Source organism: Barbatula barbatula (assembly GCF_947034865.1).
Source record: "Barbatula barbatula genome assembly, chromosome: 5".
Taxonomy (NCBI): Eukaryota; Metazoa; Chordata; class Actinopteri; order Cypriniformes; family Nemacheilidae; genus Barbatula; species Barbatula barbatula.
In genome coordinates this window covers 975315-1001863 of record NC_136769.1, presented here as the reverse complement: position 1 = coordinate 1001863, position 26549 = coordinate 975315, and the positions used below count along the sequence as shown (strand labels likewise).

Below are 26549 nucleotides of genomic sequence, written 5' to 3'. Positions count from 1 at the left end.
CCGCATTCCATTGAAGGATGAACATAATTAATATTATCAACCCACAAATGTTAGATCTTGACTTGACTGCACATTAAGCTCATCTCTTACTTCTTCCCACTTTAATCCTACTAACTTCAAATGATTTGAATCCTAATTCAATAATGTCATCATCAACCACTTTTATCTCATGTGGACGCCCAGGATCTTTTTGTTGCTGATACTCTCTTGCAAAACACACAGAAAAACATGAAGAGTGACCAATAATAAGGAGTTAATTAAAAAAAGGAGCAGCAAGATTTCATTCCGAAGGTCACAACATTTTCATTTCAGTGTCGACATTTTTATAGATTACTGTTTGCGTGGTTTGAAATACCATGTTGAAGAAGTTCAATGGCAGCAGATTATAACATTTTCATTGGCTGTAAAGTATAGGCCTAATAAACACTCAAGTGAAATTAAAAACCAAAGTTCTCAACTGACAAAATAATCGTGATGATCATTTTTCCATCATCGTACAGCCCTACGTTTTACTGCAGTGATCCATTGAAGGGTTCCGCTCGAGTGTGAAGCCTCATGTGTCTCTTAAGGTTACTCGAATCTGTAAAAGTCTTTCCACACTGTAGACATGCGTGAGGTTTCTCTCCAGTGTGAATTTGCATGTGTCTCTTAAGGTTACTCGTTTCTGTAAAACTCTTTCCACACTGTAGACATGTGTGAGGTTTTTCTCCGGTGTGAATTCTCATATGAATCTTTAGGTTACTCGTATCTGTAAAACTCTTTCCACACTGTAGACATGTGTGAGGTTTTTCTCCAGTGTGAATTCTCATGTGTGTCTTAAGGCTTCCTGTTTGTGTAAAAGTCTTTCCACACTGTAGACATACATGAGGTTTTTCTCCAGTGTGAATTCTCATGTGAATCTTTAGGTCACCTGTTTTTGTAAAACTCTTTCCACACTGTAGACATACATGAGGTTTCTCTCCAGTGTGAATTTGCATGTGTGTCTTAAGGTGACCTGTTGTTCTAAAAGTCTTTCCACACTGTAGACATGCATGAGGTTTCTCTCCAGTGTGAAATCTCATGTGTGTCTTAAGGCTTCCTGTTTGTGTAAAAGTCTTTCCACACTGTAGACATGCATGAGGTTTCTCTCCAGTGTGAATTCTCATGTGTGTCTTAAGGCTTCCTGTTTTTGTAAAACTATTTCCACACTGTAGACATACATGAGGTTTCTCTCCAGTGTGAATTCTCATGTGTGTCTTAAGGTCCCTTGAAACTGTAAAACTCTTTCCACACTGTAGACATACATGAGGTTTCTCTCCAGTGTGAATTCTCATGTGTGTCTTAAGGTAACTCGTATCTGTAAAACTCTTTCCACACTGTAGACATACATGAGGTTTCTCTTCAATGTGAATTTGCATGTGTGTCTTAAGGTGACCTGTTGTTCTAAAAGTCTTTCCACACTGTAGACATGCGTGAGGTTTCTCTCCAGTGTGAATTCTCATGTGTTTCTTAAGGCTTCCTGTTTGTGTAAAAGTCGTTCCACACAGTAGACATGTGTGAGGTTTCTCTCCAGTGTGAATTCTCATGTGTGTCTTAAGGCTTCCTGTTTTTGTAAAACTCTTTCCACACTGTAGACATACATGAGGTTTCTCTCCAGTGTGAATTCTCATGTGTGTCTTAAGGTCCCTTGAAACTGTAAAACTCTTTCCACACTGTAGACATGTGTGAGGTTTCTCTCCAGTGTGAATTTGCATGTGTGTCTTAAGGGTTCCTGTTCTTGTAAAAGTCTTTCCACACTGTAGACACGCGTGAGGTTTCTCTCCAGTGTGAATTCTCATGTGTGTCTTAAGGCTTCCTGTTTGTGTAAAAGTCTTTCCACACTGTAGACATGCGTGAGGTTTCTCTCCAGTGTGAATTATCATGTGTCTCTGAAGGTGACCTGTTTGTGTAAAAGTCTTTCCACACTGTAGACATGCGTGACGTTTCTCTCCAGTGTGAATTCTCATGTGTGTCTTAAGGCTTCCTGTTTGTGTAAAAGTCTTTCCACACTGTAGACATGCGTGAGGTTTCTCTCCAGTGTGAATTCTCATGTGTCTCTGAAGGTGACCTGTTTGTGTAAAAGTCTTTCCACACTGTAGACATGCGTGAGGTTTCTCTCTGGTGTGAATTCTCATGTGTGTCTTAAGGTTACTCGTATCTGTAAAAGTCTTTCCACACTGTAGACATGCGTGAGGTTTCTCTCCAGTGTGAATTCTCATGTGCTGTTTTTCACTCTTTTTGTCTCCTGTTCTCAGAGCTTCTTCCAGTGAAACTTTCTGGAATCTTTGTGCACGTTGATGTTTCTCATCAGCATCTTTTACTTCATCTTGACTGTCCTTATTCTCTTCCATCATATCTGAAGTGAACAAAACTATCTGTTAAACACAGTTTTACAATTGTACAAAACAACAGCAGAAGACAAGATCATGGTTTCATTTTCAGGGAACACAGTCATTCAGTGCACTGAGTATTGCTTTGGATAAAAGTGTTTGCCATATAAGATGATCACATCCTAAGAGAATATTATAACTTTACTCTGTTTAAATTACAACATAAAATGCACTCAGATGTAGCGGGACGCTTTACGGTAATGAGATTTCCAGTAGACAAAAGCAATAGAATTATTATTTCTATGTTAAAATATTATTTGTTCAAGCCAGAGAACCAATTCATGTTTATTTAAAAAAAAAGTTGTGTCATTGAATTATATGTCCTGTAATTAAAATCATCACGTCCGTGTTCTGGTCTGGTAGAAGAACAAATGCATTCATGTTTTTTCCAATAGGACAATAAAACAATAGACTGATGAAAATGTGTAAAAAAAGGGTCAAAAAAGCTATTTAAACACAAAGCAGAAAGGGGGGTCAACCTATGTCCATTATTCTGCTTCTGTGTGAGTGTGTGGTCTTGCCTGATACATTAGTTCGGCAGATAACAGTTTCCCCAAGACAAAGAATGAAGCTTGTGTATCCTTTCAAACTTTACTCAGGAAGCCCTTTAAAAATACATCTCAGTATTTAACTAAGATACAGACGAACATGAAATATAAAATATATAAAAGCATTCAGGAACACATGCGTTAGCTTAAGGCTAACTTCTATGAGAAATTCCATTACGATGCTAGCGTGTAGCATACGCGATCAAAATACATATTTAGAATTAACTTAAACTCAATAACAGAGGATTACTCGCATTACTAATATTCAATAACAACATAACTCTGAGTTTGTACTTACAGGCAAACGTTTTTCAGGCCAGAGAGAAAAAATGCGTAACGTTTACTTCACCATAAATATCCGAACTACGGCAAGACTGATAGTACAAAAATAAACATAACGTTACGTGAGAGACACCACTAGAGGTCCCCCTTTCTCGAGATAAACAACAGGACATCACAGCCATATTATTAATGAAATTTATTTTATTGCTAATTTTCTGCATTTATTGTCCACCGACAATCACTAAATTTATTATCTAGATTTTAAATCCAATCTGTAATAAAGATTTAAAAACAGAAACCAACCTCTGTGTTCTTTAGTCCTCTGAGTTTCTGTTGTGTGTAGTTCTGGATCTCTCGTGTTCTCAAGCTTCTCTTCCACAAACTCCAACAACTGTGTGAAGATTTCAGTTCTTACACCTGAAGTGATTCTTCTGCTTGTTGCTTTCTGGTATTTATTGGTGGTTTGATGTAGGAGGAGCTTTACTGAAGGTGTCAATCACTGTTGGTGTGAACTGGAGATGTTAGAGAAGGATTCAGATGAGTCTTTATCCAGGGGCCCGTTCTTCGTACGTTGCTTATTACATCCGAGATCAAAAGACACATCCAAGATGACATCATCGTGCTAATCATGATCCGGCTAATTGGGTTCTTCGAACACACCTGTTGTTTATGATTAGTATCGCTGGATTGAGTTATCTGAGATCATTGCGCGCTCTTGCGTTGGTTTAAAAGGGGATATGTATCGATAGTAGAAACAATGATCAGCAACGCTGTGATTGGCTGTTCAGCATGGCTAAAGAACGCGCCCAGTTTTCCTCTCAAGCAGAACGAGAGCTTTTAATGGAAGGTTATGCCCAATTTGAACATTTAATTCAAACAAATTAAATGCATAAATAGTGTCCATGTCAGATGTTTCTATCACTTTCTACAGTATGTATTTTTGCATTTATTATTTATTTCATATTTACTTATGTCAGAGCCACCACGGGACCCACTAGAACATGGGAACAAGTAAATGTGAAGTACAAGAATATTCTACAAAATGGTAGCCTTTACTTCTTATACAGTCCTTATGTAAAAAGCCACTGTTAAATGATGTGTCTATTTATGACAGCCACAAAGTAAAAGGCTGAAAGATTACAGGTGGTGGTCCTGCACCCCCACAATATACCCCAGCAGAAGAGCTGGCCCTTGGGTTGAATTCAAACCAACCCAGTGTGGAGGGCATCCCTGGGGGCAGCTCTTCCTTATACCCAAAGCCAGGGACCAGTAGCAGCAACACCTACATTACTGTTAGGCTAAATGAGCTTTTATTTCTCTTAGTATACTGTAAAATGGTTTGTTGCTGCATTAAATGAATTTGGTACAGTCATTTCAAATGTTTGTGAAAGTGAAAACTAATAAACTTTGTTCATATAAAATATGTTGCCATGAGTTATTGATCACATTATTTTTTTACAGTGTAGTTAATTGTAATGACATTATTCCCCCCCCCAAGAGTGCAACACATTGTAATACCCATTTATTTCCATTGCACGTCCTGTGAAGAAATCCTCTCAGATGACTGTCCTTTGGAGGAAGAACCTGTAAGTGCATAAATAACTTAACTATAATTTGTATATACTTGTGTACCTATTCTTTCTGTCTGCAACATGAGTTGCAGGAGTCCACACCTAGAGAAAGGTCTACAGAAAGGCTCACAGAACAGTCTGCACAAAGAACTGATACAGAGGTGGGCAGTGTTGTACTTTTACTTTTGTCTTTTGTTGCATGAGGCATGTTTTGACCCTTTTTTTCACAAAATTACACCGGGTGACATCCGTTCCCTATATAAACGACATCTTTAACCAAAAATAGAGTATTTTAAGGTGAAAAAAGAGAAATTAGAGGAGAAATTGAATTCGACAACTTGAAAGAGAGAAAAATTTCACTGGAGATAGAGTTGCTTCAGAGTAAGTGCTAATACACTATTTCACACATAGTAGTATTGCTGACTTTCCATAACTATCTCTTATTGCAGGCAAAATATGACTTGCTGGCTTTTCTTTATAAATAATCTTTTAAATAAAACTCAAGAAACTAAGCATATTTGTCTAGTCTTTTATTCAGTAAAAAAATGGTGATTCACAATTCTGTCCCGTGCAGCTCTGCCACTAGGTTGGTTCAAGTGCACTGGCCGGAGGTCATCATCAGGCTGCACCCCCACCACAGGGGTCCTCTCCTTTCTGATGGTGGCAATGTTATACAATATGGCATATGGAACAATTATGTCACAGGCCCTGTCAGGTGCAACCCTCAGACTTTTCAGACACTGAAATCTTCCCTTTAGTTGCCCAAAGGTCATTTCAATGCTTGTCCTGGCTAGAGCTGCATTGTAACGGGTTTGTGGTCCAGGGTTTGGCTCACGGAAGGGCGTTATAAAATACTGCCTGCAGGCATAGCCCCTGTCTCCAAGCAGGATCCCGTCACAATCCCCTGTATAATGGAAAAATGCAGTGCTGTTAGGCTCAGCATAATACTGTGTATAATACTGTGAGCTTGAAATGTTTGTTCCCTTACCACGTTCAAATAATGTGCATAAATGTGACTCTCTGAAAATTCTTGAGTCATGTACTGATCCTGGCCATTTTGCTTCCACATTGGTGACATGGAGCATTGAGTCACACACCATTGAAGAGATTTTAGTCAGTCAACTGCATACTTTTTGATTTCATTACTTTTTTTTCCCATGTAATAATCTGGAATATTATAAATTGTAATTTACCTGCACATTTACACTATGAACGCCCTTTCGCTTCACAAAATCCCCCTCATTATATTTATATTTTATAATTATAAAATTATATTTTGCCTGGGGGGGCCTTGATGGGGACATGTGTGCTGTCTATGGCACCAATCACGTTAGGGAAGCCTAAAGGACACATACTGTTATTCATACTTATTGGTATGGTCATGATTGCATTGTCATTAACAATTATAAATGTTCTTGCAATAGCTAAAAAATCCTGCGGTTTTAAGTGGCTTAGAAATAACACAAAAACCCCTAAAAACTGCTTGAGCGCCAGGTAAAGTTTGCGAATGCACACAGTCTGTGCTGTTGTTAAAGCCAGACTCCTCCGTGTTAAACACGTAATGTGTGGTTCCAACAAATGAATGATGTAAATAACACCCTCACGAGAAAAACGGTATCTCTCAACAATGACGCTATCGCGCTGCGCTAAATGATCCTGTCTATTCATTCGAAAAGCTCTGCGAATTATTCTTGCACCTTCCGCAACAGGTTGCTGTCGTACAAATGGACAAGACATGGCTGCGACAGACTTACCTATCTCCTCCGCTTATAAAGCCGCAATCTAATCCTGTTTACATGAAGTTAGCCTGCTCCCGAGCAGGTTCAAGCTTACGGACCTGTTGCTATGACAGCAAGTCCAGGATGAGCGTCCAAGAACCGAACAATCCAAGATCATGCCAAATCGTCAACAATCAAATCCAGCTAACCGAGTTAGCGACGTACGAAGAACGGGCCCCTGGGGCCCGTTCTTCGTACGTTGCTAATTACATCCGAGATCAAAAGACACATCCAAGATGACATCATCGTGCTAATCATGATCCGGCTAATTGGGTTCTTCGAACACACCTGTTGTTTATGATTAGTATCGCTGGATTGAGTTATCTGAGATCATTGCGCGCTCTTGCGTTGGTTTAAAAGGGGATATGTATCGATACTAGAAACAATGATCAGCAACGCTGTGATTGGCTGTTCAGCATGGCTAAAGAACACGCCCAGTTTTCCTCTCAAGCAGAACAAGAGCTTTTAATGGAAGGTTATGCCCAATTTGAACGTTAAATTCAAACTAATTAAATGCTTAAGTGGTGTCCATGTCAGATGTTTCTATCACTTTCTACAGTATTTATTTTAGCATTTTTTATTTATTTCATATTTTACATATTTATTTACATATGTCAGAGCCACCACGGACCCAGTAGAAAATGGGAACAAGTAAAAGTAAAGTACAAGAATATTCTACAAAATTGTAGCCTACACTTCTTATACAGTCCTTATTTTAAAAGCCACTGTTAAATGATGTGTCTATTTATGACAGCCACCAAGAAAAAGGCTGAAAGATTACAGGTGGTGGTCCTGCACCCCCACAATATACCCCAGCAGAAGGGCTGGCCCTTGGGTTGAATTCAAACCGACCCAGTGTGGAGGGCATCCCTGGGGGCAGCTCTTCCTTAGACCCAAAGCCAGGGACCAGTAGCAGCAACACCTACATTACTGTTAGGCTAAATGAGCTTTTATTTCTCTTAGTATACTGTAAAATGGTTTGTTGCTGCATTAAATGAATTTGGTACAGTCATTTCAAATGTTTGTGAAAGTGAAAACTAATAAACTTCTAGTTCATATAAAATATGTTGCCATGAGTTATTGATCACATTATTTTTTTACAGTGTAGTTAATTGTAATGACATTATTCCCCCCCCCAAGAGTGCAACACATTGTAATACCCATTTATTTCCATTGCACGTCCTGTGAAGAAATCCTCTCAGATGACTGTCCTTTGGAGGAAGAACCTGTAAGTGCATAAATAACTTAACTATAATTTGTATATACTTGTGTACCTATTCTTTCTGTCTGCAACATGAGTTGCAGGAGTCCACACCTAGAGAAAGGTCTACAGAAAGGCTCACAGAACAGTCTGCACAAAGAACTGCTGATACAGAGGTGGGCAGTGTTGTACTTTTACTTTTGTCTTGTTGCATGATGCATGTTTTGACCCTTTTTTTTCACAAAATTACACCGGGTGACATCCGTTCCCTATATAAGCGGCATCTTTAACCAAAAATAGAGTATTTTGAGGTGAAAAAAAGAGAAATTAGAGGAGAAATTGAACTCGACAACTTGAAAGAGAGAAAATTTGCACTGAAGATAGAGTTGCTTCAGAGTAAGTGCTAATACACTATTTCACACATAGTAGTATTGCTGACTTTCCATAACTATCTCTTATTGCAGGCAAAATATGACTTGCTGGCTTTTCTTTATAAATAATCTTTTAAATAAACTCAAGAAACTAAGCATATTTGTCTTGTCTTTTATTCAGTAAAAAAATGGTGTTCCACAATTCTGTCCCGTGCAGCTCTGCCACTAGGTTGGTTCAAGTGCACTGGCTGGAGGTCATCATCAGGCTTCACCCCCACCACAGGGCTCCTCTCCTTTCTGATGGTGGCAATGTTATGCAATATGGCACATGGAACAATTCTGTCACAGGCCCTGTCAGGTGCAACCCTCAGACTTTTCAGACACTGAAATCTTCCCTTTAGTTGCCCAAAGGTCATTTCAATGCTTGTCCTGGCTAGAGCTGCATTGTAACGGGTTTGTGGTCCAGGGTTTGGCTCACGGAAGGGCGTTATAAAATACTGCCTGCAGGCATAGCCCCTGTCTCCAAGCAGGATCCCGTCACAATCCCCTGTATAATGGAAAAATGCAGTGCTGTTAGGCTCAGCATAATACTGTGTATAATACTGTGAGCTTGAAATGTTTGTTCCCTTACCACGTTCAAATAATGTGCATAAATGTGACTCTCTGAAAATTCTTGAGTCATGTACTGATCCTGGCCATTATGCTTCCACATTGGTGACGTGGAGCATTGAGTCACACACCATCGAAGAGATTTTAGTCAGTCAACTGCATACTTTTTGATTTCATTACTTTTTTTTCCCATGTAATAATCTGGAATATTATAAATTGTAATAGTAATTTACCTGCACATTTACACTATGAACGCCCTTTCGCTTCACAAAATCCCCCTCATTATATTTATATTTTATAATTATAAAATTATATTTTGCCTGGGGGGGCCTTGATGGGGACATGTGTGCTGTCTATGGCACCAATCACGTTAGGGAAGCCTAAAGGACACATACTGTTATTCATACTTATTGGTATGGTCATGATTGCATTGTCATTAACAATTATAAATGTTCTTGCAATAGCTAAAAAATCCTGCGGTTTTAAGTGGCTTAGAAATAACACAAAAACCCCTAAAAACTGCTTGAGCGCCAGGTAAAGTTTGCGAATGCACACAGTCTGTGCTGTTGTTAAAGCCAGACTCCTCCGTGTTAAACACGTAATGTGTGGTTCCAACAAATGAATGATGTAAATAACACCCTCACGAGAAAAACGGTATCTCTCAACAATGACGCTATCGCGCTGCGCTAAATGATCCTGTCTATTCATTCGAAAAGCTCTGCGAATTATTATTGCACCTTCCGCAACAGGTTGCTGTCGTACAAATGGACAAGACATGGCTGCGACAGACTTACCTATCTCCTCCGCTTATAAAGCCGCAATCTAATCCTGTTTACATGAAGTTAGCCTGCTCCCGAGCAGGTTCAAGCTTACGGACCTGTTGCTATGACAGCAAGTCCAGGATGAGCGTCCAAGAACCGAACAATCCAAGATCATGCCAAATCGTCAACAATCAAATCCAGCTAACCGAGTTAGCGACGTACGAAGAACGGGCCCCTGGGGCCCGTTCTTCGTACGTTGCTAATTACATCCGAGATCAAAAGACACATCCAAGATGACATCATCGTGCTAATCATGATCCGGCTAATTGGGTTCTTCGAACACACCTGTTGTTTATGATTAGTATCGCTGGATTGAGTTATCTGAGATCATTGCGCGCTCTTGCGTTGGTTTAAAAGGGGATATGTATCGATACTAGAAACAATGATCAGCAACGCTGTGATTGGCTGTTCAGCATGGCTAAAGAACACGCCCAGTTTTCCTCTCAAGCAGAACAAGAGCTTTTAATGGAAGGTTATGCCCAATTTGAACGTTAAATTCAAACTAATTAAATGCTTAAGTGGTGTCCATGTCAGATGTTTCTATCACTTTCTACAGTATTTATTTTAGCATTTTTTATTTATTTCATATTTTACATATTTATTTACATATGTCAGAGCCACCACGGACCCAGTAGAAAATGGGAACAAGTAAAAGTAAAGTACAAGAATATTCTACAAAATTGTAGCCTACACTTCTTATACAGTCCTTATTTTAAAAGCCACTGTTAAATGATGTGTCTATTTATGACAGCCACCAAGAAAAAGGCTGAAAGATTACAGGTGGTGGTCCTGCACCCCCACAATATACCCCAGCAGAAGGGCTGGCCCTTGGGTTGAATTCAAACCGACCCAGTGTGGAGGGCATCCCTGGGGGCAGCTCTTCCTTAGACCCAAAGCCAGGGACCAGTAGCAGCAACACCTACATTACTGTTAGGCTAAATGAGCTTTTATTTCTCTTAGTATACTGTAAAATGGTTTGTTGCTGCATTAAATGAATTTGGTACAGTCATTTCAAATGTTTGTGAAAGTGAAAACTAATAAACTTCTAGTTCATATAAAATATGTTGCCATGAGTTATTGATCACATTATTTTTTTACAGTGTAGTTAATTGTAATGACATTATTCCCCCCCCCCCAAGAGTGCAACACATTGTAATACCCATTTATTTCCATTGCACGTCCTGTGAAGAAATCCTCTCAGATGACTGTCCTTTGGAGGAAGAAGTGCATAAATAACTTAACTATAATTTGTATATACTTGTGTACCTATTCTTTCTGTCTGCAACATGAGTTGCAGGAGTCCACACCTAGAGAAAGGTCTACAGAAAGGCTCACAGAACAGTCTGCACAAAGAACTGATACAGAGGTGGGCAGTGTTGTACTTTTACTTTTGTCTTGTTGCATGATGCATGTTTTGACCCTTTTTTTTCACAAAATTACACCGGGTGACATCCGTTCCCTATATAAGCGGCATCTTTAACCAAAAATAGAGTATTTTGAGGTGAAAAAAAGAGAAATTAGAGGAGAAATTGAACTCGACAACTTGAAAGAGAGAAAATTTGCACTGAAGATAGAGTTGCTTCAGAGTAAGTGCTAATACACTATTTCACACATAGTAGTATTGCTGACTTTCCATAACTATCTCTTATTGCAGGCAAAATATGACTTGCTGGCTTTTCTTTATAAATAATCTTTTAAATAAACTCAAGAAACTAAGCATATTTGTCTTGTCTTTTATTCAGTAAAAAAATGGTGTTCCACAATTCTGTCCCGTGCAGCTCTGCCACTAGGTTGGTTCAAGTGCACTGGCTGGAGGTCATCATCAGGCTTCACCCCCACCACAGGGCTCCTCTCCTTTCTGATGGTGGCAATGTTATGCAATATGGCACATGGAACAATTCTGTCACAGGCCCTGTCAGGTGCAACCCTCAGACTTTTCAGACACTGAAATCTTCCCTTTAGTTGCCCAAAGGTCATTTCAATGCTTGTCCTGGCTAGAGCTGCATTGTAACGGGTTTGTGGTCCAGGGTTTGGCTCAGGGAAGGGCGTCATAAAATACTGCCTCCAGGCATAGCCCCTGTCTCCAAGCAGGATCCCATCAATATCCCCTGTATAATGGAAAAATGCAGTGCTGTTAGGCTCAGCATAATACTGTGTATAATACTGTGAGCTTGAAATGTTTGTTCCCTTACCACGTTCAAATAATGTGCATAAATGTGACTCTCTGAAAATTCTTGAGTCATGTACTGATCCTGGCCATTTTGCTTCCACATTGGTGACGTGGAGCATTGAGTCACACACCATCGAAGAGATTTTAGTCAGTCAACTGCATACTTTTTGATTTCATTACTTTTTTTTCCCATGTAATAATCTGGAATATTATAAATTGTAATTTACCTGCACATTTACACTATGAACGCCCTTTCGCTTCACAAAATCCCCCTCATTGGGGCCTGGGGGGCCTTGATGGGGACATGTGTGCAGTCTATGGCACAAATCACGTTAGGGAAGCCTGAAGGATACTGTTATTCATACTTATTGGTATGGTCATGATTGCATGTCATTAACAATTATAAATGTACCTGCAATAGCTAAAAAATCCTGCTTTACAACCTGTGGTCTTAAGTGGCTTAGAAATATGTTATGGAGTCGCAGTCTCTCTTCGGTTCCTGGTTCGTTCACCCGGTGACAAATACAACAAAAACTGCTTGAGCGGCAGGTAAAGTTTGCGAATGCACACAGTCTGTGCTGTTGTTAAAGCCCGACTCCTCCGTGTTAAACACGTAATGTGGTTCCAACAAATGAATGATGTAAATAACACCCTAACGAGAAAAACGGTATCTCTCAACAATGACGCTATCGCGCTGCGCTAAATGATCCTGTCTATTCATTCGAAAAGCTCTGCGAATTATTCTTGCACCTTCCGCAACAGGTTGCTGTCGTAAAAATGTACAAGACATGGCTGCGACAGACTTACCCATCTCCTCCGCTTATAAAGCCGCAATCTAATCCTGTTTACATGAAGTTAGCCTGCTCCCAAGCAGGTTAAGCTTACGGACCTGTTGCTATGACAGCAAGTCCAGGATGAGCGTCCAAGAACCGAACAATCCAAGATCATGCCAAATCGTCAACAATCAAATCCAGCTAACCGAGTTAGCGACGTACGAAGAACGGGCCCCTGGTCGTGAGCAGGTTTTATTCCACTAACCCGAGGTTTGTTACAATCTCCGCCCCCTTTTCAAAGCGCGAGCGGTGTTGAACTTGCCTACGCCGTTAGTTTTTTCATTCGTTTTCCTTAATCGCGCACAAGTTGGTAACACAGACATTAAATGTCTAACCGGACAATTTTTTATTTGAGCGATACCGTTTTTCTTTACAGTCCATTAAATATATCCACAATCTGTTTCATGCATAGAAAACAAACCTCACTCGTCGTGGCCGCACTCTTACATCTGAGCAGATTCTATGTTTGCTAATATAAGCTTTCTTTAAAACACCGGGGATGCAGAACACGTGAGCAAGGCAACTGTATGCAGAGCAGTAAGAAAAGTGTGCATCGCTCTCAAGCACTTTTTATACATTTGTGTTAAGTTTCCTGTGAGAGCCATCAAAGAGGAGTTTCATAGGACTGCAGGTGAATGGTGAACGTCTCTCTGAATAAGCTGATCAAATAGAGTGGGCTTGCTGCCCACTCTGGAAGTAAGCTAATAATTTAAATACCCTTTAGGATTTCCCAATGTGATTGGGTGCACATGTAACCCGTCCCACTCGCGCGGTCTTTGAACCGACGTCGGTCCGAATGGGAGACAGGCGCTCTAACGACGGGCCTAAAGACCGCAGTCCCTATTGCGTCTGTCACTAGAGCGTCTCTGTTGGTCAGGGAGTGACTCTTCACTAGCTGGCCTCCGTTACACATAGCTGGAGCAGGGGCAAGCATGGTCAATTTTTTGTCTTCTATAGCCACAGTGCTCGGTTCTCATGTCTTCATAACTTTCAAGGCCAGTTTATTAAATATATCAAACATTTCCCAGTCAGGCATCCTACTAGCAAGAGCATTTAAACTCACCGGACTGAAGGATGTTTTTATATTTCATTTTCAGCTGCTGCCATGTTCTTTTTATTGCAGGATTGCACCTACATGACAAAAATCGTAGGTATATATGTGTATATATTGCGTTGCCATGGTGAATCGTGTTATCTTAGCTCAATTGATGATTTGAGCTAATGCCTCTCGCGGCGAAGTATAGGCATTCCATCCATCACTAAGCATTTTTTATACTTGGTAACAGACTGAGCGGAGCCGTCTGTTAGAACCAGGTCCGGTATAGGTAGAGTCATCCCTGCTCAGGCAGACCCCTGTACTAGGACTAGTGCCCTATACGTAGTGACTCCCCTCTGGGTCGTCCCGTGTGTTGAATTCGGACACTGAATGTTGAACACTCATGATTTCCCAATTGGTGAATCTGTGACCTCCCCGCTGGTGGTAAGACCACCTGGATTTGTCCCCCTACTCGGGCTGACACCTTTATTGCGCATGTTGTTCTCCCCGCCGGTGAGACCATGTTAGTGTCTCCACATGTAACCTCCCCTCCGGGTAGGATGTGGCCTCCGTAACACACTCTTCAAAGAGGAGAGCAGTGTTTCCCCAGTGTTCGGCTCCGGACAGCTCCTCGCTACTAGAGGCGTACGCCACTGTCCGTGAGGCCGTCAGTACAGGCTTCTCAGTATGACCAATACTATGTGGCTGGAAGATTACATCTCGCGGTAGCACTCTTGTGACTCGCTAGCCTAGTCAGGGTCGCTCCGCTAGAGGTCGTGATATCGGTGCAAGCGCTGTGGCGTTTAAGATAGATCCCCAGTCAGTCTCTCACAAAGTCGAGAGACCGACTGAAGGGGAACGTCTCGGTTGAGTCTGTAACCTCCGTTCCCTGATGGAGGGAACGAGACGTTGTGGCTTCATGCCACAACGCTGCACCGAACCACTGCTGTGACCGGGAGTGCCCTCTTAGGTTCCTCAGTACAAAGGGTGAGTGAATGACCGCCGCCCTCTTCCTTTATACCCTTATGTACGGGGCGGAGACTGGCGTGCGCGTGCCATTCGCCAAGCCCATTGGCGTTTTATAATTAATTATCTCGGAGAAGGTAGGTTCTCAAGATCAAACCCCAGTCAGTCTCTCACAACGTCTCGTTCCCTCCATCAGGGAACGGAGGTTACAGACGTAACCGAGACGTTATTACATTGTGTTATCAGTTATTTGAGCGGTTGTTATTTAGGAATAACCAACCTGCAAATGTCGCGACTGGCCAATCAGAATCAAGCAGTCCAACGAGCTGTGTATTAAATGTGCAATTAATTTAGCACAATCGTGGTGACAATAATGTTTTAAAAGCAAACACTAAACTCCCGATAGCGTCAGAAAATCATGGTTGTATCTTGTAATGGTTGTAAATGGCCACTTAACAGGAAATAAGAGCACAACATTTTTTCAAATCATTTGTACTATTTTAAAACTCTCTTGCAAAAAACACAGACAAACATGAAGAGTGACCAATAATAAGGATTTATATAAAAAAAGGAGCAGCAAGGTTTCATTCCGAAGGTCACAACATTTTCATTTCTGTTTCGACATTTTTATAGATTATTGTTTGCGTGGTTTGAAATACCATGTTGAAGAAGTTCAATGGCAGCAGATTATAACATTTTCATTGGCTGTAAAGTATAGGCCTAATAAACACTCAAGTGAAATATAAAAACCAAAGTTCTCAACTGACAAAATAATCGTGATGATAATTTTTCCATCATCGTACAGCCCTACGTTTTACTGCACTGATCCATTGAAGGGTTCCGCTCGAGTGTGAAGCCTCATGTGTCTCTTAAGGTAACTCGGATCTGTAAAAGTCTTTCCACACTGTAGACTTGTGTGAGGTTTCTCTCGAGTGTGAATTCTCATGTGTGTCTTTAGGTCACCTGTTTGTGTAAAAGTCTTTCCACACTGTAGACATACGTGAGGTTTCTCTCCAGTGTGAATTCTCATGTGTCTCTGAAGGGGACCTGTTTGTGTAAAAGTCTTTCCACACTGTAGACATACATGAGGTTTCTCTCCAGTGTGAATTCTCATGTGTGTCTTAAGGCTTCCTGTTTGTGTAAAAGTCTTTCCACACTGTAGACTTACATGAGGTTTCTCTCCAGTGTGAATTCTCATGTGTGTCTTTAGGTCACCTGTTTGTGTAAAAGTCTTTCCACACTGTAGACTTACATGAGGTTTCTCTCCAGTGTGAATTCTCATGTGTGTCTTTAGGTCATCTGTTTGTGTAAAAGTCTTTCCACACTGTAGACTTACATGAGGTTTCTCTCCAGTGTGAATTCTCATATGAATCTTTAGATCACCTGTTTGTGTAAAAGTCTTTCCACACTGTAGACTTACATGAGGTTTCTCTCCAGTGTGAATTCTCATGTGTGTCTTTAGGTCACCTGTTTGTGTAAAAGTCTTTCCACACTGTAGACATACATGAGGTTTCTCTCCGGTGTGAATTCTCATGTGTCACTTGTGCCTGTAAAAGTCTTTCCACACTGTAGACATGCGTGAGGTTTCTCTCCAGTGTGAATTCTCATGTGTTTCTTAAGGTGACCAATTTTACTAAAAGTCTTTCCACACTGTAGACATGCATGAGGTTTCTCTCCAGTGTGAATTCTCATATGAATCTTTAGGTCACCTGTTTGTGTAAAAGTCTTTCCACACAGTAGACATGCGTGAGGTTTCTCTCCAGTGTGAAATCTCATGTGTGTCTTAAGGCTACTTGTGTCTGTAAAACTCTTTCCACACTGTAGACATGCATGAGGTTTCTCTCCAGTGTGAATTCTCATGTGTTTCTTAAGGTTACTTGTGTCTGTAAAACTCTTTCCACACTGTAGACATGCGTGAGGTTTCTCTCCAGTGTGAATTCTCATGTGTGTCTTAAGGCTACTCGAGACTGCAAATCTCTTTCCACACTGTAGACATGTGTGAGGTTTCTCTCCAGTGTGAATTCTCATGTGTGTCTTAAGGTGACTCGAGACTGCAAATCTCTTTCCACACTGTAGACATGCGTGAGGTTTTTCTCCAGTGTGAATTCTCATGTGTCTCTTAAGGCTACTCGTTTTTGTAAAACTGTTTCCACACTGTAGACATACATGAGGTTTCTCTCCAGTGTGACTTCTCATGTGAATCTTAAGGTTACTTGTGTTTGTAAAACTCTTTCCACACTGTAGACATGTGTGAGGGCTTTCTCCAGTGTGAATTATCATGTGTGACTTAAGGCTTCCTGTTTGTGTAAAAGTCTTTCCACACTGTAGACATGCGTGAGGTTTCTCTCCAGTGTGAATTCTCATGTGTGTCTGAAGGTTTCCTGTTTGTGTAAAAGTCTTTCCACACTGTAGACATGCGTGAGGTTTCTCTCCAGTGTGAATTATCATGTGTGACTTAAGGCTTCCTGTTTGTGTAAAAGTCTTTCCACACTGTAGACATGCGTGAGGTTTCTCTCCGGTGTGAATTCTCATGTGAATCTTAAGGCCACTTGTGCTTGTAAAACTCTTTCCACACTGTAGACATGCGTGAGGTTTCTCTCTGGTGTGAATTCTCATGTGTGTCTTAAGGCTACTCGTATCTGTAAAAGTCTTTCCACACTGTAGACATGCGTGAGGTTTCTCTCCAGTGTGAATTCTCATGTGCTGTTTTTCACTCTTTTTGTCTCCTGTTCTCAGAGCTTCTTCCAGTGAAACTTTCTGGAATCTTTGTGCACGTTGATGTTTCTCATCAGCATCTTTTACTTCATCTTGACTGTCCTTATTCAATTCCATCATATCTGAAGTGAACAAAACTATCTGTTAAACACAGTTTTACAATTGTACAAAACAACATCACAAGACAAGATCATGGTTTCATTTTCAGCGAACACAGTCATTCAGTGCACTGAGTATTGCTTTGGATAAAAGTGTTTGCCATTTAAGACGAACCAGTGGCGGTTCTAGACAAAATTTACTAGGGGGGCAAAGGAGGGGCCAGTGTTTAACCAGAGGGGCACATTAAAAAATTGCAACAAATGATATTTAAAGATTACAAACTTTATTTTACTTTACAATCATATAAACATTTATTTTGTACAGTAGTGCAAGAGTGTGTGCAGGTGCAAAAGAGGTAGGGCCATAAAAAATAAAAAATGCATTCAGGGTACAACAATTTCCTATTGTGGACAGTTGAGTCCACACTTAACTTGGCATAACAATGCTGGATCAATTATACCAGTTTGGCCTGAGCTCTGTTTTCTGTCCCCCGTCAAAGTGGTTGGGAATATATTCAAGATGGGCTGTACTGGTCTATCATTTTTGGACTTGCTGATATCTGTAGAAAGATGTACAGTAAACACACATTTAATAACTTACGCATTTATATCGACATGTATTTCAATTTATAAGCCAAGTATTTACTTAAAAAATAAATATTAGAGTCATATTGTCACAAAAAGGAATGTACAGCAAATAGCACAATTTTAAGGACACACAGTAGGCCAACAATGAAATTATCATTGCACTGTTTTGCAAATACTAAAGACCTTCTTCATCACAAACCTGATGGTGCAGTACTTGATCCACATGGATCCATTTTCTGTCCCTCTGGCTGTTCCCCTCTCTGTCCCTGTATATTTTCTTCCTCCTCACCCTCTTCTTTATGCTCCTCACCCTCTGGAATGTCCCTCTCTGTGTCAGAGCCCTTACTTTAATCACATGCTCTCTCTCCAACCTCCACTGACTCATCTGGCTCTCCCTCTTCCTGCTCCTCAACACCTTGATTTGTTTCTCTCACTTTTTTGTTTACTGGGGCAAAAAGGAACTATAAGAAAAATAACTTGGGGCATGCAGTACATTTCTTTGCCTATTATGGGAACATGTGTGCAATATATGTACACAATAAAGGATACAACTTTGTAAATATAACATGTGATGCTATTTTTGTCTTCATTTATTAATATTGTATATTTATTAGCCATTCATGGTCAATGCATATATTGAAAAATATAAGCACTAGTTTCCCATATATGGAAATGCATTATGTAATATGTCGCATTACATTTTGAAGTATATTCCCATATATTTTTGTTCCGTGAGGGCATTGTGTAGACCTAGTAGCAAGGATACTGACATTTAGATATTCGCTTCTGCTTCGATAAGTTTGCTTAGATATTAATAAGTTTCTAAACATATCGAAACGTCTCGGTTACGTCTGTAACCTCGGTTCCCTGATGGAGGGAACGAGACGTTGTGAGAAACTGACTGGGGTTTGATCTTGAGAACCTACCTTCTCCGAGATAATTAATTATAAAACGCCAATGGGCTTGGCGAATGGCACGCGCACGCCAGTCTCCGCCCCGTGAATACGGGTATAAAGGAAGATGGCGGCGGTCATTCACTCACCCTTTGTACTGAGGAACCTGAGAGGGCACTCCCGTTCACTGCAGTGATTCGGTGCAGCGTTGTGGCATGAAGTCACAACGTCTCATTCCCTCCATCAGGGAACCGAGGTTACAGACGTAACCGAGACATTCCCCTTCAGTCGGTCTCTCGACGTTGTGAGAGACTGACTGGGGATCAATCTTAAACGCCACAGCGCTTGCACCGATATCACGACCTCTAGCGGAGCGACCCTGACTGGGCTAGCGAGTCACAAGAGTGCTACCGCGAGACGTAATCTTCCAGTCATATAGTATTGGTCATACTGAGAAGCCTTTACTGACGGCCTCACGGACAGTGGCGTATGCCTCTAGTAGCGAGGAGCTGTCCGGAGCCGAACACTGGGGAAACACTGCTCTCCTCTTAGAAGAATGTGTTACGGAGGCCACATCCTACCCGGAGGGGAGGTACATGTGGAGACATGACATGGTCTCCCCGGCGGGGAGAACAACATGCGGAAAGGTGTTAGCCCGAATAGGGGGACAATCCAGGTGGGATTACCACCGGCGGGGAGGTCACAGATTCACCAATCGGGAAATCCTGAGTGAGGAATTCAACACACGAGACGACCCAGAGGGGAGTCACTACGTATGGGGCACTAGTCCTAATACAGGGGTCTGCCTGAGCAGGGATGACTCTACCTATAACGGACCTGGTTCTAACAGACGGCTCTGCTCAGTCTGTTACCAAGTGCAATGCTTAGTGATGGATGGAATGCCTATACTTCGCCCGAGAGGGGAAAGTAGGTAGGCTACAATAGCGCACTAGTCTCACCTGGTGAGGGGAGAAGGCGTTTTCGCAGGCGTACGCCCAAACCAGGAGCCCACCCTAAACGTTGGCGGCATTTAAGGGCATTTGCTGCAACTGGTTCCACGTGGAGATTGTAAAATCTCGTGAAGGTCCCGGAGCGTAGCCCAACCCGCAGTTCTACAAATGTCTGCCAGAGAGGCGCCCTGTGCCATTGCCCACGAGTGGAGTGGGCTCTCACTGCCAGCGGGCACGGCGATCCTGGGATTGGTACCCAGTGCGCCACCTCTGTTTTGAGACAGCCCCCCCCCCGGGTGCCGTCTCCCAGAACAGACAAAGAGCTGCTCAGAGCTTCTGAGGCTCTGTGTGCGGTCCAGACCGGTGCGCAGCGCGCGTACTGGACACAACACATAAAAAGGTTGGGTCTTCCTCTCCGGAGGGGAGCGCCTGCAGGTTCACCACCTGGTCCCGGAAGGGAGTAGTGGGAAGCTTGGGCAAGACGTCGGCATAGGATCTCAGGACCACGTGAGAATTACCAATCCCGAGTTCCAGGCACCTTTGGGACACAGAGAATGCCTGTAGGTCCCCCACCCTCTTGATGGAGGTGAGCGCCACAAAGAGTGCATCTTTCATCCAACTGAGGAAGATTGGCAATTCTTAGGGGCTCACCAGGGCCGTACCAAGGCCCTGTAAGACCACATTAGGGTCCCAAGAGGGTACGGAGCGCGGCCAAGGTGGACACACCCTTCTCTCGCTCCTGAGGAACCTGGTGACCAGGTTGTTCTGACGGGGATACTTACCTGGGGGTCAGCACTGATCCGATCAGGCAACTCTGCGGGTTCTCCTCCCGGGGAGAACACCAGGACAATTTGGCGGCACTTATAAGCGTATAACCGCCTAGAGGCGGGGCTCAAGCCTGTAAGACAGTCTCCCGGACCGCCAACGGCAAGCCCTCGTCCCGTCCAGGGGCCAGGCATGGAGGTTCCAGAGGCCTGCGTTGGGGTGCCACAACGTGCCCTTCCCCTGCAACAGAAGGTCCTTCGTCAGGGGAATGGGCCAATGGGGGCCGTCGAGAGCCAGGTCTGGTTGGGCCAGTATGGCACCACTCACCAGAACCTGATGCCCCTTTTCCCTGACCTTGCACAGGACCTGTGCAAGGAGGCTCACTGGGGGGGAAGGCGTACTTCCGCTTGTCCCGCGGCCAGCTGTGTGCTAGGACATCCGTGCCGAGGGGACCCTCGGTCTGGGAATACCATAGCGGGTAATGGGTGGAGTCCGGGGAGGCAACAGGTCCACCTGTGCCTGCCGAACCGCTTCCCACATGAGCCAGGCTGCACGGGGATCGCCACTCTCCGCGGGGAGTACACTGTCGAGAGAGCGCATCGGCTGTCTGGTTCAGGTTGCCCGGAAGAAACGTGGCCCGCAGGGATTTCACCTGCTGACTCCAAAGGAGGAGGCGTCGGGCAAGTTGTGATAACTGCGGTGAGCGTATGCCGCCTTGCGATTGATGTACACCACGGCAGTCGTGCTGTCCTCCTCAGTGCCAGAAGGACTGCCAACAACTCTAGGCAGTTGATATGCCAACGCAGTCAGGGACCCGTCCACCGACCCGATACTGCGTGCCCAATTGCACACCGCACCCCACCCTTGCAGGGAGGCGTCTGTCGTTACCACGACACGCCTCAACCTGTCCGAGCGGAACCCCAGCTCGGAGAAAAGGTCAAGTCTGACCAGGGTAAGAGAGTGCGAAGGCACTGAGGCATTACCGTAATCCGCCTGGTGCCTGCGTGCCACGCTGTCCAGGGAACCCGACTCTGTAGTCAGTGCTGGAGCGGCCGCATGTGCATCAACCCGAGAGGGATTAGCCCCGTCCAGGACACCATGTGCCCCAGGAGCCTCTGAAAATTCTTCAGAGGCGTCGAGGGATTCTGACTGATCAACCTCAGACAGCTTAGCACTGACTGTGCACGCTCGTTGGTGAGACGTGCTGACATACGAACAGAGTCTAGTTCCATACCGAGGTAAGAGGTGCTCTGCGCGGGGGAGAGCTTGCTCTTCTCCTGGTTGACCCGGATGCCTAGACGGTCTAGGTGCCGAAGCACAAGGTCCCTGTGCGTGCACAACACATCTCGCGAGTGTGCCAAGATAAGCCAGTCGTCAAGATAGTTTAGCACTCGCACGCCTTGCTCCCTGACAGGAGCTAAGGCAGCCTCCACTAGTTTGGAAAAAACACGTGGAGACAGGGCCAGACCGAATGGCAGGACCCTATACTGATACGCCCTTCCCTCGAACGCGAACCGTAGGAACGGCCGGTGTCGGGGGAGAATAGAGACGTGAAAGTACTCGTCCTTCAGGTCGATCGCCACAAACCAATCCTGGTGACATACCGAGCCCAGGATGCGCCTCTGCGTCAGCATTCTGAACGGAAGCTTGTGCAGGTGCTTGTTCAGGCGCCGCAGATCCAAAATGGGCCGCAGCCCCCCGCCCTTTTGGGCATGATGAAGTACTGGCTGTAAAACCCGGACGACATCTCGGTTATAGGGACGGGTTCAACCGCACCCTTCGCCAGAAGGGCGGCGACCTCCTGCCGAAGTACGGAAGCATTCTCTCCTCGCCCCAAGGTGTACAGAATGCCCTTGGGGGGGCGCCTGGCGAATTGGATCGAGTAACCGAGACGGACTGTCCTCTCTGTCCAGTGTGACGGGCTGGTGCGCTACCAAGCGCCCAAGAACCGCGACAACGGGACCAGAGGGACAATCTGCTTCACCTTGCCGGGGGAGGCTGGTTCGGTGGCTGACAGTACGGTCACCTCGCACAGGGGGGACCCCCCGGGAGGTTGACGGCTCTGTATGTTTACCTGCTTCAGGCGGCCTGACGCAATGTCCGGGGGAGATTGTGGTCGGCGGCCCGATCCATCCAATACACCGTCTGGACGAGAGTGTTGTGGAGGAAAACCCAGGGGAGATTTGTCTCTTTGTGAGCATGTGGGCGCCGGACCCTGAAAAGGGCAGGCAGCGTCCTTCTCCGATCCGGCGTTGGAAAGGCCGGGATTCGGGCCCAGTAAAATCTCCCCTGGTTCGTCCCGTCAGGGCCGCTTAAAGGACCTCTTGGCGGGCTGCTGACGGGGAACAGATGCCCTCTTCCGCGGGCGCTACGTCTCTGGTGGGTCGTCCTCTGGGAGGTTCCTCAACCAGAGGGCCGCCGCGGGAGGGCAGGGCTGCTGGGAACCAGGCTGTGCCCGAGACCATGCCGACCTGTTGGTGGGCACGTTGCGGCGTGGTAGGATCTGTTAGGATCTGTTAGATCGCCTCAGTATGCCACGGTATCACCAAGCAGCCCTGCTTGCGAGATGGGCGCATCCAGAACGGGCGTTCTGGGCGCCGCTCACCCGCGCAAGACTAAGCCACAGATGCCTCTCTTGGACCACCATTGTGGACATCGGCCGACCTAGGGCACGTGCCGTGGCCTTCGTCGCTCGTAGCGCGAGGTCTGTGGCAGTACGCAGCTCACTCATACCAGCTGGGTCGGACTTCCCGCCGTCCAACTCCTTCAGAACTTTAGCCTGAAAAACCCGGAGGACCGCCATGGCGTGGAGAACGGAGGCGGTTCGTCCATCAGCACTGCAAGCCTTCGACGAGTGTCGAAGAGAGCTTACATGCTCTGGACGGGAGTCTAGGTTGAGCCCCCCAAGTGGCAGCTGTCTGCGGGCACAAGTGGCCCGCGACTGCACGCTCCACGCGGGGAACATCAACATAGCCTCTAGCCGCCCCACCAACCAGGGAAGTCACAGCCACAGAGCCCTCCGGCCTGAAACGCGCCGAAAGGGGCGCATTCCAGGACTTGGCGAGCTCGTCATGCACCTCCGGGAAGAATGGTAACGAAACCGCGCATCTAGCCGCGAGCGTTCCGAGGAGGATGTTGTTACACCCTGCAACCCGATGCACGCGGCTGCCCGGGAAAGCATGGCCGACATCTCACCGTCAGTCTCCTCCGGAGCTCGACTGCCTGACGACAGGAGATCAGAGGAGTCTTCCGCATCCGATGCCAGCAGGCAGCTGTCCGACGCAGCGATAGAGATAGCGTCATCATCCGTGTGCAAAGTCTTACCACTATGAGACGGCCGTCTGCCGCTCGTAGGGGACGAACCAGGTGAGCGTGAAGGGGTATAGATGGTCCGCGAGCGTGAAGCTGACGGAGCAACATCTATCGGCGTCCCTAAATCACCCCCGCCGCTCGCCAAAGCGGTCAACCTCGCCGAAACGGCAGCTGAACACGCCTGGGAAACAGACGGGGTGGTGGCAGCGCTCGAAAGAACGTAGCCAACCGTGACCGCAACACCCTGATTGCTATGTCCGCACACACGGGACATTGCATCAGTGAAACCTGCCTCAGCATGCTTGAGCCCCAAGCAAGTGACACAGGAATCATGGCCGTCAGACTCCGGGATGAGTCTGTCGCACCCAAGGATACAGCTACGAGACATGCTCGTAGCCGGAGGGACTTACCTCTTAAGGTCTGTAGCCTTCTGCCGAAACGCCCAGGGGAAGTCCACCGAAAGGAGAAGTCCGCTGCTCCGCGTCATAAATCCAGCAGGTTAAAAGTTTTCTCGAAGTCGAGTATCGCGTGTAGCATCAGCAAACACACAGGTTCCAAAGAACAAAGGATGAGTGAATGACCGCCGCCATCTTCCTTTATACCCGTATGCACGGGGCGGAGACTGGCGTGCGCGTGCCATTCGCCAAGCCCATTGGCGTTTTATAATTAATTATCTCAGAGAAGGTAGGTTCTCAAGATCAAACCCCAGTCAGTCTCTCACAACGTCGAGAGACCGACTGAAGGGGAACCAGACATTTACAAACTTAAAGATTTTATTATCAATGTAAAGAACAAAAGTAACATGGTTATGTGCAAGAACAACAAGTCACTTATGAGATCAAATAGTTTTTTCTTACCTTGCACCAGGAGAAATTGTAGCTCCGCTCTCCAAGAGTAGTTGCTGAGCCGAGCAGCACCGACCGCAGGCGGCTACAGTGTTTGGGTGCGCCGCTTTAATTCACCCGTGTAGAACGTTGAGTCGTATTAGTTCCGCTTGTGGCGCTCGCATGTAAAATGATAATTAATTGACACTTATTTTTTGGTCAGCACGGGGGTGGCCAGGGACATTTCTACAGAGGCACGGGCCTCCCTAGGCCTCCGTGTAGAACCGCCACTGAGATGAACACATCCTAAGAGAATATTTTAACTTTACTCTGTTTAAATTACAACATAAAATGCACTCAGATGTAGCGGGACGCTTTACGGTAATGAGATTTCCAGCAGAAAAAAGCAATAGAATTATTATTTCTATGTTAAAATATTATTTGTGCAAGCCAGAGAACAAATTCATGTTTATTTAAAAAAAAAAAATGTGTCATTGAATTATATGTCCTGTAATTGAAATCATCACGTCTGTGTTCTGGTCTGGTAGAACAACAAATGCATTCATGCTTTTTTCCAATAAGACAATAAAAAAATAGACTGATGAAAATGTGTAAAAAAGGTCAAAAAAGCTATTTAAAGACAAAGCAGAAAGGGGGGTCAACCTACAACCTATATTATTAATGAAATGTATTTTATTGCTAATTTTCTGCATTTATTGTCCACCGACAATCACTAAATTTATTGTGTAGATTTTAAATCCAATCTGTAATAAAGATTTAAAAACAGAAACCAACCTCTGTGTTCTTTAGTCCTCTGAGTTTCTGTTGTGTGTAGTTCTGGATCTCTCGTGTTCTCAAGCTTCTCTTCCACAAACTCCAACAACTGTGTGAAGATTTCAGTTCTTACACCTGAAGTGATTCTTCTGCTTGTTGCTTTCTGGTATTTATTGGTGGTTTGATGTAGGAGGAGCTTTACTGAAGGTGTCAATCACTGTTGGTGTGAACTGGAGATGTTAGAGAAGGATTCAGATGAGTCTTTATCCAGGAGCGGAGGCGCCATTTTAAAAGATACTGTCACACATACACACGTATATTTACTTTAAGGAAACAAGGTTTTGCTGATGTTGCTGTTTCAGCAGGACATTGAGACTTTAATTCACCAGATTACAATGTATAGTCGAGATATTTATGAGAAATAACATTCAAATGTATTATTGCTCTTAGATTTGAACTGCTGTGCTAAACAGACGTGTTTCAATGACACACACAGATATTCAAACGTTCTTTTGAAGCACAATATTCGCGTCTATTCTTGTCATAGAGGTCAGGGTTCAGGGTTGATGACGTTAAAAATCCTTACGTCAAATACTTTAAATAACAGAGGGAAACCTCATGACACGGGACATGCCAATGCCTGGAGCGTCACTTCCGGGTCTGTACCGCGGGACATCGAAAACGTTCAATTATAATATTACATGTAATATTCGTGCACGCGCATGAATCATCCGTTCCTCTCAGAGCTTCAACTGCAGTGATCGCGAGCTCTGAACTTTTCTCCTGTAAACGCCGTTACTTCCGCATACTCGAATCACACATGATCGACACCACAGCAGCTTGTTTTTAACGCGTATATATGGTCCATACCTTTCATCTGTGCCCATAGGACCCGACTTCAGTTGCGCTACAACACAATACAACAGCCGCTGTTCCCGCTCATTAGTTTGAACAACAGATTCGTGTCCAGGACCCAGATAGCAAATTGACTCCGAAACGGATCCGCCCCGGAAGTACCACAAGCTCCGGAACGGAT

General features: G+C 44.4%; 1 protein-coding gene across 6 annotated transcripts; it reads right to left on the bottom strand.

Annotated features, from left to right (window-relative positions):
* Positions 1–11361: 11361 nt before the first annotated feature.
* Positions 11362–26549, bottom strand: LOC306894134 (uncharacterized protein). Of its 6 annotated transcripts, none has more exons than XM_079456416.1 (5): positions 26384–26549; positions 25535–25810; positions 24773–25045; positions 17869–17967; positions 15136–17431 (listed from the first exon to the last, which is right to left on the bottom strand). In XM_079456416.1, the coding sequence occupies exon 5, from the start codon at positions 17427–17429 to the stop codon at positions 16125–16127; it is 1305 nt and encodes a 434-aa protein (XP_079312542.1). In that variant the 5' UTR covers positions 17430–17431; positions 17869–17967; positions 24773–25045; positions 25535–25810; positions 26384–26549; the 3' UTR covers positions 15136–16124. The 6 variants fall into 6 exon arrangements, 5 of the variants coding, with proteins under 5 accessions (XP_079312542.1, XP_079312543.1, XP_079312541.1 ...); XM_079456417.1 differs by having other exon boundaries at positions 25535–25743; positions 26384–26540; XM_079456415.1 differs by lacking the exon at positions 26384–26549 and having other exon boundaries at positions 25535–26061.